General features: G+C 35.3%; 1 protein-coding gene across 1 annotated transcript in view; it reads right to left on the reverse strand.

The window, feature by feature from the left end:
* The window catches only part of LOC149780165 (uncharacterized), a 110,964-nt gene that overhangs the window by 63,457 nt on the left and 28,708 nt on the right, over positions 1-18,799 (reverse strand). Inside the window, exons 10-16 of the mRNA XM_089936913.1 lie at positions 17,600-17,773; positions 13,306-13,651; positions 11,814-12,108; positions 10,402-10,528; positions 9,618-9,851; positions 6,806-6,905; positions 3,325-3,444 (exon numbers count right to left, since the gene is read on the reverse strand). Of these exons, the coding sequence (XP_089793039.1) occupies positions 3,325-3,444; positions 6,806-6,905; positions 9,618-9,851; positions 10,402-10,528; positions 11,814-12,108; positions 13,306-13,651; positions 17,600-17,773 (1,396 nt within the window). The remainder of the gene's footprint in view (positions 1-3,324; positions 3,445-6,805; positions 6,906-9,617; positions 9,852-10,401; positions 10,529-11,813; positions 12,109-13,305; positions 13,652-17,599; positions 17,774-18,799) is intronic.

The raw sequence follows: 18,799 nt of genomic DNA on the forward strand, positions 1-18,799 counted from the left end.
AAAAGTGTTGTGTGACACGGATCGCCATTGTCGTTTGGTGTCTGCTTTCTTCTTCGAAAAGAGATCGTTTCGTCTTGACTATAAAAATTTAATTTGACTAAGTTTTACGCACTACTTGAACTCATACATTTACGTTGTAGGTGTAAGCCGTCGTTCTCAGTTTTCTGGAAGTTCGTTTTTGCGTTTCTCAGATGTGATACTATTTTTTATGGACCGAACGAAATTTCTTTTGGCGTGAATCAGGACTCGTGGTTTTGTGGCAGAAATGGAGAGCATTGATTAAAGCCCAGTTATGTCGTCTTCGAAATCGCTGACACGGATTTGAACTAACACTTCAGGTTTTGTGTGAGGCGATACGGTACATCATTGCCTTTTACTTCCTCAATGAAATCGTTTCATCTTATTGCAAAATTACATTTGACTAGGTTTCATACGCAGCAGGTCTCTGTATATAAGGAGAGTGTCTTAGCGTCAGAGTATTCATTCCGCTCTCAAACGATCAAAGATGGAAGAGTCAGCACAGATCGACCTGCTGGTCAAATATTTGCTAAAAGTCATACGAAAGCATAATTCACATGCGAAAGTGGCAACAAAACTTACTCTTTTGGTCGTTGATTTGATAAGAGTCATACGAAAGTGTGTAAGTGCTAATGAAGTTTGCTATATCTGCAAAGGTAAATGGGTATTTGTCTCCAGAATACCTGCTTCGTCTAAGAAAGAGAGACAAAAGTCAAGATACCTAATATCGTTGTCAGGAGAAAGGACACTGGAATTCAGGGTGCCCTACGAGAAAAGAGAATAAACAAAAACAAGACGAAAAAGAGAAGAGGGATTCAGAAGAAGAAGAAATTGAAGATGATGAAGAACTTGTGCCAGTAAAGACATGGAAATGGAAAAATTGACAATGTGAGCCGATGCGTTGGCCCTGATGTGAAATTTCATACTACCTTCTAAAAGAGAATAGACCAGAAAGAACACGTAAGTGTCTCTTGGTCTTGACATTGTATAATAAGGATGGCGTGTTTTGTTTTCTACTCACACTTAATGAAATTGTGCCCTTTCACCTATCTCTATCCCTCTGGATCATGTTTTAGTTAGAATTGAAATGGAAGGATGTTTTCCTTCACGCACGCTCTTTAGGCATGCAAGTCGGTAAACAATAGTCAGTCTATTCCTCCATTATTTTGTGTCTTGATGTTTCCTAAATCACACACTGATGCCATAAAATAACGGGTTAAATGGGTTTTGTAGTGTTGGGAGTGGGGGGTGGGGTGGGGTGGGGTGTAGGTGTTTGGCAGAGTTGGTCATTGCAGGTGAGGGCTTAGGTGCTTTCAAAAAACTTTTACTTCTTCACTCTGTGTTGATAGTATATTTGGTGTTTGTATGCGTTCGCGTACGTTTGTGTGGATAGTTTATTTGGGGTTTGTATCATCTCCCTTCTGTGTTGATAGTATATTTGGGGTTTGTTTTTTCCTCTTCCCTCTGTATGTGTGTGTGTGTGTGTATATGTGTGTATGTGTGTGTGTGTGTGTGTGTGTGTGTGTGTCTGCGCGCGTACGTTGTGTGGGTGTGTGTATTGGTCTCTGTTTGTCCGTATAAAACTCACTTTATCCCTATCAGATACACTCTACCTACCTACCTGCAGTAGCGCGTATTCAGGTCAGCCACTTGCAACACTGTTGATATTTATCCCTAGTGTTCAGTACAGTGACGTCACTGACGCTGGAAATTTCGAGACTATAAATATCGACTTGGGGATTTCCACATTTTGTAGCTATACATATATACTAGAATTCATAAACAGGAACGTCACTCAAGCTGAGGCTATAAAAAGATAGTGGGATTTTCCAAAGGAAAAACCCACAAGTTGGAGCTATAAATAGATAGTGGGATTTCATAGGAATTTCAGCTGATTATAGATACATAGGTATTTATCCACGATCGTCACAGAAGTTGATATTGTAAGTAGTTACTAATTTTATCTATTTTATAGTGTGTGTGTTTATGTGTGTGTGTGAGTATGTCTGCGCGCGTACGTTGTGTGTTTCTGTGTGTGTGTGTGTGTGTGTGTGTGTGTGAGTATGTGTGTGTGTGTGTGTGTGTGAGTATGTGTGTGTGTGTGTGAGTATGTCGGCGCGCGTACGTTGTGTGTGTGTGTGTGTGTGTTTGTGTGTGTGTGTGTGTGTGTGTCTGCGCGCGTACGTTGTGTGTGTCTATTGGTCTCTGTTTGTCCGTATAAAACTCACTTTATCCCTATCAGATACACTCTACCTACCTACCTACAGTAGCGCGTATTCAGGTCAGCCACTTGCAACACTGTTGATATTTATCCCTAGTGTTCAGTACAGTGACGTCACTGACGCTGGAAATTTCGAGACTATAAATATCGACTTGGGGATTTCCACATTTTGTAGCTATACATATATACTAGAATTCATAAACAGGAACGTCACTCAAGCTGAAGCTATAAAAAGATAGTGGGATTTTCCAAAGGAAAAACCCACAAGTTGGAGCTATAAATAGATAGTGGGATTTCATAGGAATTTCAGCTGATTATAGATACATAGGTATTTATCGACGATCGTCACAAAATGGAACGAAAAAATTGAAAAAGAAGAAGAAAATGAGAAGAGGAAGAAAGAAGAAGAGGAGGAAGAGAAGAAAGAAGAGGAGGAGAAAAAAAAGAAGAAAAAGAATGTAGGTGAGAAAATAAGAAGTTGGTGGAGGAAAAGAAGAAATTAGAAGCAGAAGAAGAAGAAGAAAACCCAAAGGCCCTTTTCAGGGCCCCCCATATTTCTCGAAAAGAGATAGCCTTTCATTGCCTACCCTTTTTTATTTTGTTTTTTTTATTTTTTTAAAAATAGAGACCCTCCCTGTTTCAATTTTACATAGACCCTATACAGTCCCAAGGGTTTTTGGCCATGTTAAATTTACATAGACCCTATATTGTCCCAGGGTTTTTGGCCATGTTAATTCCCATAGACCCTATATGTTCCCACGATTTTTCTCCATGTTAAATTTACATAGACCCTATATGTTCCCAAGGGTATTTTTAATGATAAGTCCCATAGACCCTATAGGATCCCCATTAACTACTTATATATATATATATATATATATATATATATATATATATATATATATATATATATATATATATATATTTGTCTGCAGTCCGTATCTATCGATCTGTCTATCTTTACTTATATATTGTCGAAATCTCTTTCGTAATTAAAAAATATTGAAGTATTTTTTATTAATTGGTGAATGTTTAAAGTTTGTGAATAATAAGTAAAACGAACTTAGTGAGTGAATATAACATACCTCTGCATAAACGTTTCCTTGATCGGATAACTAGTACAATAACCGTAATCAGGCAAGCAGCCAGACAAGCTAGGACAATAGATACTATCAGCGTAATTTGCTTGGTATTTGTCATGGTGTCTGAAAGAAAAGCCACTTAGTAAATGTATTGGTGGAGGAATTAAAGTTTCATTTGCCCTTTCAAATATGGTTTATATTTCATTAAATAGGACACCCAGGACAAGGTTGTTACTTATACCAAACCGGTTTGATAATACTCGCCTTGTTTTTATCTAAAATTCTTTTCTTACTATACCATTTCTTTATTTATACCACTCTACGACTGTTTCATGTTTTCTTACTAATGAACTTACTTTAATTAAATCAGTGTTTTGAAGAAAAATAAATTTGGAGAGAAAGAGAGAGAGAGAGAGACAGAGATTTCAACAAGAGTTTGCATGCAAAAACATACAGTATTTTTTTTACAGTGACCAACAATAGACCATCGTAGAATTGAAAACTGTATACCCCATAATAAACTGATGTAATTAGTTTTAAAGATGACTTAAATAAAATGATAAAAATGTTATATTTTAACACGAAGGAAGAAATAACGAAATTAAAGTCAGAAATGTAACAGTTACAATAAATTGATCATGCAAAAACGTTCTAAAATAAATTGACATTACGTAAGGGTAGAGTGTTTATAGCTACTTTGAAGCATTTTGTAAGCTATGGTAAGGGTAGAGTTTTATAGCTACTTTGAAGCATCATGTAAGTCACGGTAAGGGTAGAGTTTTATAGTTACTTAGAAGTATCCAGCAAGTCGCGGTATGGGTAGAATTTTATAGCTACTTAGAAGTATCCAGCAAGTCACGGTAAGGGTAGAGTTTTATAGCTACTTAGAAGTATCCAGCAAGTCGCGGTAAAGGGTAGAGTTTTATATCTACTGAGAAGTATCCAGCAAGTCACGGTAAGGGTAGAGTTTTATAGTTACTTAGAAGTATCCAGCAAGTCGCGGTAAGGGTAGAATTTTATAGCTACTTAGAAGTATCCAGCAAGTCACGGTAAGGGTAGAGTTTTATAGCTACCTAGAAGTATCCAGCAAGTCGCGGTAAGGGTAGAGTTTTATAGCTACCTAGAAGTATCCAGCAAGTCGCGGTATGGGTAGAATTTTATAGCTACTTAGAAGTATGCAGCAAGTCACGGTAAGGGTAGAGTTTTATAGCTACTTAGAAGTATCCAGCAAGTCGCGGTAAGGGTAGAGTTTTATATCTACTTAGAAGTATCCAGCAAGTCGCGGTAAGGGTAGAGTTTTATAGCTACTTAGAAGTATCCAGCAAGTCGCGGTAAGGGTAGAGTTTTATAGCTACTTAGAAGTATCCAGCAAGTCGCGGTAAGGGTAGAGTTTTATAGCTACTTAGAAGTATCCAGCAAGTCGCGGTAAGGGTAGAGTTTTATAGCTACTTAGAAGTATCCAGCAAGTCGCGGTAAGGGTAGAGTTTTATAGCTACTTAGAAGTATCCAGCAAGTCGCGGTAAGGGTAGAGTTTTATAGCTACTTAGAAGTATCCAGCAAGTCGCGGTAAGGGTAGAGTTTTATAGCTACTTAGAAGTATCCAGCGTCAAAAATGTTTTAAATCAAGCTTGCATTCGATCTAAAAGGGATGCAAACTGCGTTTAGATTAGGTCAGACTTCGACGTACGTAATGTTTTTCTCGTCTAATAATATAGCTTGTAGACGATTGATATAGTCATGTGGCAAAATCGAAATGGCACAAACTGCTTGAGTGGATAATTAAGCTATCACAGTAAAATATGTAATAATGAATTACTATCTATTGCTGTCGCCCATGTGATGAAAAAGCAACGTATGCTACTTAAAGTAAAGCAGTTTTAATACTCGGTTTTAGAGCCGTGGATAAAGCAAGTAATTTATTTTGTAATGGGGCTCACTGGGGGTGTCTCAAAATATTACCAATGGAACGTTTAAGTTATCATAATTCTATGGAACAAAAGTAAAAGTAAAAAATATATGGCCATTTTGCTGGTTAAACTGGGTTTAGAGATGTTTCTCCATGACGCATTAAACTCAGGGACTGCGCATTTAACGTTTTCAAAAGTGGGGGAACTGTAACATTTTATTCCTAAATATTATAAATTTCCAACTTCAAATAACTTAAAAAATATCGCACTGATTGTTGGACAAAAATCATATTATATCGATTATATTATTTGTAAACAATTATCTTGGGAAAATCAACAAAATCTGGTTTGAAAGAAAATCAGTGGTGCACTTCCCTTCCGCCACTGCCGATGTATATGGTCGGTCCCTTAGGAGACCGTTACTAGTTTTCCAGAGATATAGCTATTGCAAAAAACGTAAAACACTTATAACTTTCTTTCACTTCATAAGTTCATGTAAGACTGATGATAAATACAGTATGATATTATACATGTTATGTGTCACTTTCTATGAAGCTCGTAGCAGTTGGAGCACTCTTCATTCTCTTAGCCTATTTCGCAGATATATTCATGTGAAGAGATCTTTGGAACCAAACCATTTGACATATTAAAATATAGATAGTAATTTTCAAAAAGAAATCTTCAGAAAAGAATCGTGTCTGCATGCACGTCCCTTTCATGCACTATTAACCTCATAACACTAACTCCTTGCAGAGAAAATAGATGAAATGTCCATTCCAAGTGTAGCTAGGATGCTGTTTCAACGTTAGAGCTTAGCATACGTAAAGGAAACAAAGTGAAACCAAACACTTAAGTAAAAATCAACAAGCAATTTATTTCAGTAGAACACAAAGTGTGAAATCAAAAGACCTTTACATAATTGTGAATTGTATTTCTAATAAAACTAATGGCAGAAGTGAAAAAATATTGAAGTTCCCAAACGAATTCCATTAGTCTTGAATGCCCTGATGTACCAGTTATATCGAATATCCTGATATACCAATGACGTAATCCAGAATGTCTTGTACTGAATCCACAAAATTCCAAATTATTGTGTGAATCCGAAAGACAATAAGTACTTACTAATTGTAGTTAATATTATAAGCAATTAAATTATCTCGTATTGTATCAGATTGCAAAAACACAGCAGCACGTTCTGGTCATAAAGTGGATTTTCATATATTGAACTAAAATGAATTAGGTTTAATTAACTCTATTTATACACATTGTACGCATGGCTAATATTGCATACAATACATTTATTGGTTCAAACGTTATGAACTATACCATTCCTTCTATACAATTTTGTATTGTTACTATTCTACGCCTTTTTCATATTTTGTTGTTAATGCACTTACTTTCGTTACATAAGCCTTTTGAAGAATCGTTTTGTAAAGCTATTACGTTCATGTATTTGTTCTTTTCTCATGTTTGCCTTCATGCTCTGCTTTGCTTCTTTTTACAAAAGAAATGATAGAGTCCTAATGTGTTTGGGGTCTTGCACCTAATGTTAACATTGATCATGCAAAATTACTTACCTGTCTTTGCGTAAGAAGAAAGGCGATCATCTAATACAGTGACATTTCGTTCAATGCTGAACTCAGGACTGGTGCTGTACACGAGGAAAGGACCCGTTGTCTGCATCAACAAACACACAAAAATTGATGCATTAGGTAGATCGATCTGAACATATTCCGACAGTTATTGGTTTATTCATATTTACTATGTATATTTTCCTATGTCGGTAATTAATACTTAAATCTTACCAGCAGTTTACCGGTCATTGATTATTATGATGAAAATGTTTTGGGCTTTGTGTACCGATTTTCAGTTTTTATTTCCGCCATGCAATTAAACAGTATCCGTCACTAAAGTTGCACAGGTAATGCAGAAATGTATATCTATTATAAGACATCAAACATTTTTTAATTATTTATACCGTATATAACAAGATTAGTTTGCAATTTTATAGGCGATCAATTTACACCGACTCTACAGGGATCTCATACTGGTATGTTTACAACACTTAATCTATAGTAATGTACAACCCAAGATATGGATCATTTTGTCACAGTATGTATATTAAATAGGGTTTATTTTGTCACAGTATGTATATTAAATAGGGTTTGTTTTGTCACAGTCTATATATTAAATAGGGTTTATTTTGTCACAGTATGTATATTAAATAGGGTTTGTTTTGTCACAGTCTATATATTAAATAAGGTTTATTTTGTCACAGTATGTATATTAAATAGGGTTTATTTTGTCACAGTATGTATATTAAATAGGGTTTATTTTGTCACAATATGTATATTAAATACATCATTGATTCAGCTGATATTAACACGACGCCTGTCGTAGGAACATCTTCGACAACTGTAAAATAAAATCTTCACTCAATCCTGTGCATCATGGACAAACGTTATTGGCTGCATGACCTGTGGACCTAAGCTAAGGCAGGGGTTATAAATAATGACAAACGTTAGTTCTTCTTTAATATCACACGTTCATTATTATGACGGTTTACCGATGGCTAACCATCCTTGTGCTCAAATGGTGTTCAGTCTTTATTCAGGTAGCACTTAACGTGTGTTCCGATTGTTTGAAAAATAACATTCTTTATGTCAAATGTCTTCACTTTCTAATTAAAATACTGCATATAAATGTTGGGGTGGGGGGCACACGACATCGCTCAAGCAATTTATGTAAGGAAAATGTCACTGATAACATTTTTACAGATTTGTAAGACTGTTCCAATAACATATTTTGATTACATAGCCTGGAAGCAAGGTTTGTAACCTATACTTGCTGTTCTCTTTATTTTCATTACATTTTGTCCGGGGAGTAATGAATGCAACTTCTGCCCGCTGATCCCCATATTTTGATTACATAGCCTGGGGATATGGATTGTAATATCTACTTGCTAATGCAAGTATTTTCATTAAATAGCCTGGGGAACAGGGACTGTAGCCTATAATTGCTGTTCTCCATATTTTCATTACATAGCCTGATACGTAAGGACGGTAACCTCTATGTTATACTTTCCATATTTTCGTTACATAGACAGGGACGTACAGATTCTAGTCTCTACTTGCTATTCACCATATTTTTGCACATTTTAGTAAACCTCCGTTATGCAGACATTTCCACGAAATCTTTAATTGTATGCAACACGTTCTCAATGAGAACACCAGCCCTTTAGCAATTAAGAGATATTCGCATTTGGATACTTTGTAAGTAACAATAGTTTATTCGTCACTAAGACGAGTAAACTGAAGAAACCTATGAGGGAGCCACGTACCAATAGTTATATATATATATATATATATATATATATATATATGAGGAACAGACGTGTTAATATCTATCCATCTATCTATATATATATATATCTATCTATCTGCCTGTCTGTCTGTCTGCCTGTCTGTCTATCGATCGATCGATCGATCGATAGATCGATCGATCGATAGATCGATACATCGATAGATCACACTAATTGTATAGATAGTATTGAGGGGTGTGAGTGTGTGTGTTTGATTTTTAATATAGCTTTGGCAATTGTTCAGTCATATCGCTACAATGTCTGCGTGTGGCAGTTTATAGTTGTCAAGCACTGGGGTCATCATGCTGCAGACATGTATTATCTTGTCCCACCGAGTCATATTATCCTGACACCAAGCCGACCAGTCTTAACACCAACCTCCTTAAGCTGAGCACCAAGCAAGGGAGCTGCTATTACCACTTTTATAAGACTTTTGTATGATTCGGCCGGGGTTCGAACCCGCGATCTCCTGCATCCGAGACGACAACAATTAGGAAAATGTAAGATGGAGAAACTGAAAAATAGTTATCTGAGTATACAGATTACCTTTAGGGAAATAATACAGCGATAAAACATTCTCCCTTTAGGAACACTATTGTTGCGAAAATCGCAGGAATGACGTTTGGTGTAAAAAATATAAAAAATCTTGAGGTAATAATTTTGGGTCAATATAGGAGATCTACAGTGCTGAAATAAAAGACTAAAATATTTGCACGAGACAGGATTGTAAAATATCATTAGGATTGATAAAATTACGAACGGATAGTTAAAAGGCTATCCAAAAGGTACGATTTGACAAACGAAGTTCACCTGTTACTGTCGATTTGGAATGTTTCTAAAATACAAGGTCTTTTTGTTTGTAATTGTCCCAAGGAGCGCAGAGTTTTAAGACTCTTTCAAAATGTATGATAAGTAACTTTTTCAAGAGATACACTTAATTCCAATTAATTCTAAAAGACATTTATACTGAGTAAATGTGACATTTCCTGTCTAAATTTGCAAGTTTCCAAAGGTAAACGTTTCCATACTTTGATTGTCACAGTTGTCTTAAGTTTGGCCCTGTTTTCCACCTCTACTTCAAAGAAGTAATGTCCGTCTTGGTCCTGATCTGCGTTTTCTAATCTCCGTTCCAGATTGTCAGGGACCAGAGACATTTGACCCTTCAGGACAGAATGTTTGTGATAGCATCCATCGAAAGGAGTACAGTAACAGTGATCCCCTCGGCTGCAGTTCATATACTTTGCCTGGCATTTTTCCTTATCCTGGAAAGATTGATCAAACAGTAATTATGGTCAACTGGTCAACTTGCAAAGATACATCATTTTTTGTATACAAGTTATACTGGTACGTACGGATTTAGTTTGAGAAACCATCAGATGGGTTATACACACACACACACACACACACACACACACACACAGATATATATATATTGAAACAGCGTAATGTGAATCCAAACAAGCATACATAAGGTCCAACGAAAGAGATTCCTTTAAGCACCTGTACCGGCGTAAAGCTGTTTATAAGATGTACAGCGGACAAATCGACTCAGGGCAGCTACAGTTATGGGAGATCATAGTCTGTGACGTCAATACTCTAGGCATGTATATGAAGCTAATGTAAGTAATCATGCGATGCTTTCATTCTGTCTACAATGAATTCGGAGATTATCCAGTTAATTGGGAATTAAATCAGAATGCAACATATACTACAAGTGTTTGAAAATTAGATCCGAAATTTGAACCTTAATCATTTACTCGACTAATGAGTTCCATTTATACAGAAGAGAGGGAGAACGAGAAATGAACATACCGATAATTCTTCTTGAAGAGATAAATTATTCAGTCCACGAACAACCGTGTGACCTGTGTAATTATCATACAGCCTCCACTGGATATAGTTAATTCCACTGTGAGTATCATAGGCCAACCACTCGATCCTACAGTAGAAAACATACATCAATGTTTGATTTAATATTGATCTAATTCTAATAAAGACCACAAAAATACACAAAGTCGATAGTTAGTGTGTGTGTGTGTGTGTGTGTGTGTGTGTGCAGTTGTTTACTTGCCAAATAATATTTGTTCCTTTAGATTACCACCTTAATCAGAATGAGACATACATTTTGCTACAGTAATCAAATCATGACAATATTTTGGTCAGTGTACGATTGGCAAAATTCTAAATGTCACAATAAGCAGAAGAGAATAAATAAAAAGGATAAATGAAAATATGCCTCTACGGACACCTAATATAGTTGAAATACAGCTTGCTGGCAGTGACAGATAGCATGTTCAGTGCGAATCTTAAACTAAGGATAGCCAAAATTGTAACACTTACCATGTTTTTGCACTACATCAACGGTACTATAATGGAGACGTTGAGTTTTAAAACCGAAGCTAATGCATGTCTGTAATATACTGATTTAGTTTTCTTTTCATCAGATTCATATCTATAGATTGCAACAGTATTCACACCAATAGTCAAATTTGTAGGGCTTATGAAGGTGTATATTTTTATCTATTAGGGAATGGTAGAGGAAGGGAGTTGTGGGTTCTACGTTTCTGTTAAGAAGACAACATGGAAGGGACGGAATAGAATCTTTAAGTTTTATTTATAACTTATTTAAATTATATTATTATAACCCCGTCTTTACATACTACCCTATGTGGTCAGTAGTTAAGTGGGTGTTAGTGACACGAAATGGTGCGTTTAATAGTAAGTTTAGTTTTACCATTACTGTTCTCGTTATAACATGTACGTTTATACATTTCTTTGAACCCCTGTTTTCATAAGGGACACTATAGGGTCATTAGGGCTATTTTCCATACACCGACAAGTGGCATTTTGTTTGTTTTGTTGATAAAGAAATTACTTGAGTGACTTTATCTTTACAGTTTTATACCGACAACACTGCCAAAACAAATTCAGCCTTTTCAGGAATAATAGATATTGTCTCTTGTCACGTGTCAAATAATCTAAAGATTATAAAAGGATATTTAGTGTCCTAAACGGCCATGCATTTTTCACATAGAGAGGATTGACTATCAACATTAAAAATAGCTTCTCAGTGTATGTGCACCAAATAGATTTAAAATATGACGGATACATTGTTATGTACAATTTTCTTTCATACATACACCCTCTCCCACAAGCCAAACAACAACGCATCACTCTCCAGCGCTGAGAACAAGTATTAATTTTACAAATGTTTCATCACTTACGTTAAGTTGGCGAATTCCCTCAAAATGGACATGCTGATGTTAGCACCATCTTCCCATGTAAACCAGAGATTCTCAATAACAGGTGGACTGGTGTCAATTGTTACATTTACAGTATCTTCTGAAAAATTACCCATAATGTCATAGGCCCGCACGTGAATCACCATCCGCTTCCCATCAACTATGTCTTCTTTTATGTCCGTGCTTTCATCATGTATATTCTGGATACTCTTGAAAGGGATATGTGTGATGTTTCTTTGATATATTGTCTCGTAACCAACATCAAAACGTACAATACCTTCAAGAAAACGTGATGGTGTTCAATAATATAAGAAACATCTTCCATAATTGTATTTTCCTGACCGAATGAATATAAAGGTAAAAGTAAAGACTACAGCCAAACGCTTGGGAACATATTATCGAAATGTTCTAGCCATACGTGTCCTATATAGTATCTGGTGCATTTCTGAGCAGGCTGCCTTTTGATTAAATTCATTAAAAATTATTTTTTGAATTATCATATTGAATTGTTTTCTGATCTGAAAAAATTCAATGAAAAATTTGTCAGTGCTAAAATAAGAAAGAAAACCAATTTGCATGTAAAATATAGCAAAATATGATTCATACAACTAAATCAACACACAAACAGTTCTTACTAAACACAGCTCCTACCAATTAAACCATCATACAAATAACACATAATCCCTACCAATTTAATCAACACACACAAATGCCCACGCATAATTAGCGAAAAAAATAAATACGCCATCACAATTACACGTAGCACAAAAACTGAGAGAAAACTTGAACAAATTTGAAAGACGGAAAATTTAAAAATAAATAAATGCAAACATCAGATGATAACATTATTAAAATGAACGAAATAAATGTTTATACTGTGGTTCTGGGATCAGAAAGGCAAACCTTTATCAACAATAATTCAAAGTGCGATGATAGGCGTGGATACAAATTATTGGTACGGAGAATCAGACTGCGAGAAAATGCTCTAAAATAATATTCAGATCAATACATTAAAATACAATGAAAGTACAAAAAGCCAGTAGAACATTTGTTTAAACTGAATTAAGTAGCGAGGCATGATCATGTATGCAAGGTATCATTATCTATATCATGCATGTAGTTCAAACGTCACCAAACTGATACTTAGAATGTAGAAATCGCACCCAGTATAAATCACATACTACAATTACCTTAACATAACCGTGCCAAGCATTACCTAGTTTGAAAAACCACATATACACACACACATATACACACACACACATATATATACAAATACAAACACACATATATACATATACACACATATACACACACACATATACATACATATACATATACATACATATACATACACATATACATATACATACATACATACATATATACATACATACATACACACATACATTATATATATATATATATATATATATATATATATATATATATATATATATATATATATATATACCGTGAATATTATCTGTTCTACTTATTTGTCTTTTCCCTTGGTTGTCGTCAAGGGCGCTATCAACATGGAACACTTTTTCCACCGAATTCAGCCACCCTTTTCCTTCATGCACTTTATTTGCAAAACGATTGTGCCATTCTACATGAACCATTTTACACAGCTTAGTAATCCATCTATAATTAGTCTCTTTAGAGGCTGATGTCACTTTGGAAGGGTTATTCATTTTTTCAACAGCAGAAATGTTATCGAAGATGAAAATGCGTCTTGATGATTTTCTATTCCCCGCTTTGTCAAATACAACCAACAAGACAGAATACGCGCCAGAATTTCTGAGAGACATATTGGCCTGCAATTGAGAAAAATGATTATTTCACAGAAAAAGAAAAACAAGTTAACATTAAAGTTACTTTATATGCTATACTTTTCTGAGTGAATACCTAGATTTTTGTACTCTTCTTTTAGTATAAAGAATACCATCTGCTAAGTTGACGGGCTTTAAAGTATATGTAAGTTAGCATTATTTGTCCAATAGCACAGAAGACGCTTTTCGAACCTAGAAATTTTTTTCTCCTTAATAGAAAGATATTTTCTAAATGTATCAATGCATCTCCTCTTTTTCGACTGTCCAGTTACATATTATAATGGATTATTATCAAACCCTACTAATTGCAGTGTTATGATTTACCACGTTATGAGATTCAACGAATGTATGTATGTATGTATGTATGTATGTATGTATGTATGTATGTATGTATGTATGCATGCATGCATGTATGTATGTATGTTTTTATATCTGTATCGTCTATTTTATTTATAATTTCTATTTTAGTCATTTGGGTTTGTATATTTCAAACTATTAAATACAGTGACTACGTAGCTGTAGTGTAAAACACATGTATACTACCAAGATAAGGTTAAATCATCAACAATGTCGGTGAAGTATGCCACGCATTAATTCGAATGGCCGTCAAAACACGTTTCATGAAACTATTGGTGCATTTGTCCTGTTAGAGCTATCGTGCACGCCCAAGTTGTTGATTAGTTAAATAGTTTGATATGGTTTTAAAATGACTGTTCCAGTTATTCTGAAAAAACACGAATTTAACTGTTCGATAATCTTTCAGTGAATCATTATCTTGATTTGCTGCGCACGTTGATGCTGTACATGACTGTGTGCTTGTTATTGTTTGTGTGCGTTTAGTATTTTGGTTATGGAAAGTTCCAGCTGCAATGAGCTCTACGAGATTATTAACAAGCTAATGTCAAGGAACAAATCAACACCACTTCCAACTACCTTCTCTCCAGTCGACCTTCCGGATATGTTTTCAAATTTCTTCCGTGACAAAGTACAAACCATCAGAGATAAGCTTGACACTACAATTTCAATTGACTCGTCCTCACTATACAGTTGGAATACAGAATTTGAGCGGCAACCATTAGCAGCATTTGAACCTGTCTCTATGGATTTTGTACGTACAATCCTGATAAAGAGTGCACCAAAGTCATATGAACTTGATCCAATTCCAACATCACTGCTGCTTGAGTGCTTAGATCCAGTATTGCCTCACTAACTGATGGTATTAATACCTCACTCTCATCCGGGGAATTCCCATCATTTTTCAAAACTGCCATTGTAGACCCTCTGCTGACGAAACCAACACTATACCATAACGATTTAAAGAACTACCGCCCAGTTTATAATTTCCCATTCATATCAAAAATCTTAGAAAGGTCGTTCTATCCCAGCTTGTATCTCATCTAAATTCAAAGAGTCTTTTTAGCAATGTACAATCTGCATATCGCCCTTGCCACAGTACTGAAACTACTCTTCTAAAAGAAGTTAATGACATTCTCTCTGCGCTGGAAAGCGGAAAGATTACAGTCCTCACCCTCCTTGATTTGTCTGCAGCATTTGACACAATATACCCTGATATATTACTTCACCGTCTCCAGCATGTATTTGGCATCCATGATAGAGCCTTACTGTGGTTCAAGTCCTACTTGGTCAACAGGACAGAAATTGTATCTGCAAATGGAATACACTCCAGCCCAGTTGATCTATGTAGTGGTGTTCCACAGGTGTCTGTTCTTGAACCTGTTCTCTTCATTATGTATACTCAGTGGCTCTCAAGTGTCATAGATCATCATCCAGTGTCTCACGAATTGTACGCTGATGACACCCAAATATACAAATCTAGCCACCCAACTGAAGTTGATGCTACCATCCAAGGTGTAGATAAGTGCATTTCGGATGTGAAATCATGGATGACATGTAACAAGCTGCAGATAAATGATAAAAATGAGGCAATTCTGATCACAACAGAGACTTTCTCATTCACATCCTTTACCTCAAACAATAAATATCAGCAACGCCAATATTAAATTCACACAATCAGTACGAAACCTTGGTGTTACTCTGGACAGTACTCTCACATTCCACCAACATGTCATGAACATATGCAAGGCTACATATCTTGAGCTGAGACGCATCAGCTCAGTTCGCAAATATCTTTCAGTTGTTGCCACTAAAATCTTGTGTGTTCATTAGTACTTTCAAGACTGGACTATTGTAACTCAATTCTGTCTGGTTCATCTCAATATCTACTCCAGAAACTTCAAAAAGTTCAAAACACAGCTGCTCGGATCATACTTAGAGTACTACGATCAGAGCACACGTACCCGCTGCTCTGTACCCTACACTGGCTCTCCATCTGATCCAGAATCAAACAAAATTTGTTCTGTGCTACGTTTCACTGTCGGACTCTTAGTCCAACATATCAATCCGATCTCACCCATATGTAGATACCAGCAAGATATTTACGCTCCTCTTCTAACAATCGTATAATCATTATTCTCACTATGAAATCAAAGTCATATGGACAGCGTTCTTTGCATACCAGGGCCCAGCAACGTGGTACGAATTGACCACTGAACTTAGACACAAAGACACAGTGATCACATTCAAGAGGGCTCTCAAAACTCACTTATTTCGACTGCATGAACAAACTTAAAGACCTAATAATGTTTCCAACCTGAAATATTCTCAGCATGTTTTTTTTATTATTTTTTTAATGTTTTTCTAATTTCATAGTGTTTTTTTAAAAATAATATTATTATATGTTTTTTATCTTATTGGTGTTGTCTAATGTTGTAAAGCGCTTAGAGCTTCGAAAGATTAGGCGCTATACAAAGTCCTCATTATAATTATTATTATTATTATTATTCAATACAATAATACCTAAGGCCCATATACATGTTATTCTGTGGTACGTATGGTGAGAGTAGTATGTGAGTTGCGTGCGTTGCACGTGGCTAACATGCAACCGACGATTACATTAACAAGTTCCCTGTTCCATTCTTTACTCCTCTAACGTGTCTCCAGGAGTAGAGTTCAACATTTTTTGGTGCAATAATCTGCTCAGTACTTTGTATGTTATCGAAGAAAATAACTATTGTACACAAGAATACTACACGACGCTGACCTTCTTCTTCTTCTAGTTATTAGGTTAAGATCAGGTCTGATTAAAATACAAGAACCCAGGGAGGCGTAACATAGGTTTTTTTTCCTCCCATATACCCGCTAGAGGTACTACAAGACTTTCTAATGGGAATACACGTGTACACCGTGTATTTATTCTTAAGTTTTACTTAGTTCTGTTAGAGTCGTTAGAAGAAATAGTGATTTATTTATAATAGTTGTTCTTCGGATCTAACAGAGTGGAAACTTTTTAATTTAAACAATCAGTACTTATCGGATTCCGTGAATGTATTCGATGATTTAAATATTTAATAAATTCGTATGGGATTATGTGAAAATTTCAAGGACTGCAGTGGTATTTTAAGTTATGAGATCACAATGAAGTAAAAACAGATTGGATTTAGAGCTGAGATTTCTCAGTGGTATTAGAACGGTAGCACATAAACACAATATAACCTTCATTCGGAATACATTTGGATAGTTACCGGATTATGGAGACATTTATAGTAAAGTTTAGAATATTATAGGAATTCATATAGTGAAAGTTTTATTTTTATATAATTATTTCACTTTCTTGATTCTATTTCAATAAAATTACATTTTGTAAAGTTGAATGCTTCTTCGGTTTACCTTGTCTTGCTATTTAAGTTTAAGCCCCTAGATGTAACGGCATGTATGTATGTATGTATGTATGTATGCATGTATGCATGTTATGTATGCAAACATGCACGTTTGTATGTACATATGTATGTACGTACGGATGCATGGATGGATGTGGATATTTTTCAATTGCGTTTTAAGTTACTCAGGACATACCTCAGATGCTGATGAATCAAGAGGCCCAGGAGTACCCGAAACTTTTTCGCCATGTTTCAATTTTGTTAAATCACTGACGTTGACATCAGCTATCAGCTGGAACACTTCAATTTCATATTTACGTATCCCTGAATCTTTGTCATTCCATCCATCCCAGCTGACTTGAATAAATGACTGAGAAAGAGTGAGTGGTATTAGTAAGTCGTTGTCATTCAACCGGGAACAAAGGAAACTATTCCTTTAACGTTATTCTGTAGAAGGAAGAAGGAAGTTTTGTCGGGTATTATTTGTTAAGTCTGTAAAATATGTTTTCTTGCGTGAATAAAAGAATATGACTAACAGACCTTACTAGGACTAGTGTGCGATATATAATGACAATCACAAAGATATAACACTTGCAGTTCAAATATACGTATTTAACGTAATCGTCCTAATTATTATATACTCGTCTTTTTGTCTGTTCCTTGAGTTCTGCAGTATCGTTCGCACTGTTTTAATTTGCACAGGACGTGGGCCTAAAACTATTGAGTGTATCATGCACATTTAATTGCGTGCTTAATATTTGTTTATGATTGTAAGTTGTACTTTAGCTGCTGTAAACAGAATTTTTAAATAGCCATCTTTTGTCCATGGTTGTAAATTGCAAATAGGTTTACATATCATTTTAGCCCAGAACATTCTAGGACTTATCTGGTTTACAATTAGGCGAATATTCTGGTTGAATTCTGGATTGCACCAATTTGTGAACCATATTGAAATTCATTTGGAACATTCTAGGACCTGTATGGTTTACAATTAGGCTAAAATATTCCTTTTAATTCTAGATTGCACCAATATATTAACCGTATTGAAATTCATTGGAACATTCTAGAATCTGTATGGTTTACAATTATGCTGGAATATTTTGTTGAATTCTGGATTGTACCAATTTATTAACCGTATTGAAATCCATTCAGAACATTCTATATTTTTTGGAATGTGATAGGACCTTTGGGATTTAATTGAAAATAGTTTAAAGGTTTCTTGAACGTTTACTTTGTATTGCAAAGAAACAAATAATTCGTTGATTTTACTTAAATTACTGGTCTCACTTCAGTGTTAGAAACTACTTTTTTTTTCTAAGCAAACAATCGGTGTTTATCTATCAAATAATTTCTAAATAAACAAGATTGTAAGGCCCTCTACTTGTCATAGGCCACG

This window comes from Sinohyriopsis cumingii, chromosome 16 (assembly GCF_028554795.1).
Source record: "Sinohyriopsis cumingii isolate HCF-2022 chromosome 16, ASM2855479v2, whole genome shotgun sequence".
NCBI classification, from domain to species: domain Eukaryota; kingdom Metazoa; phylum Mollusca; class Bivalvia; order Unionida; family Unionidae; genus Sinohyriopsis; species Sinohyriopsis cumingii.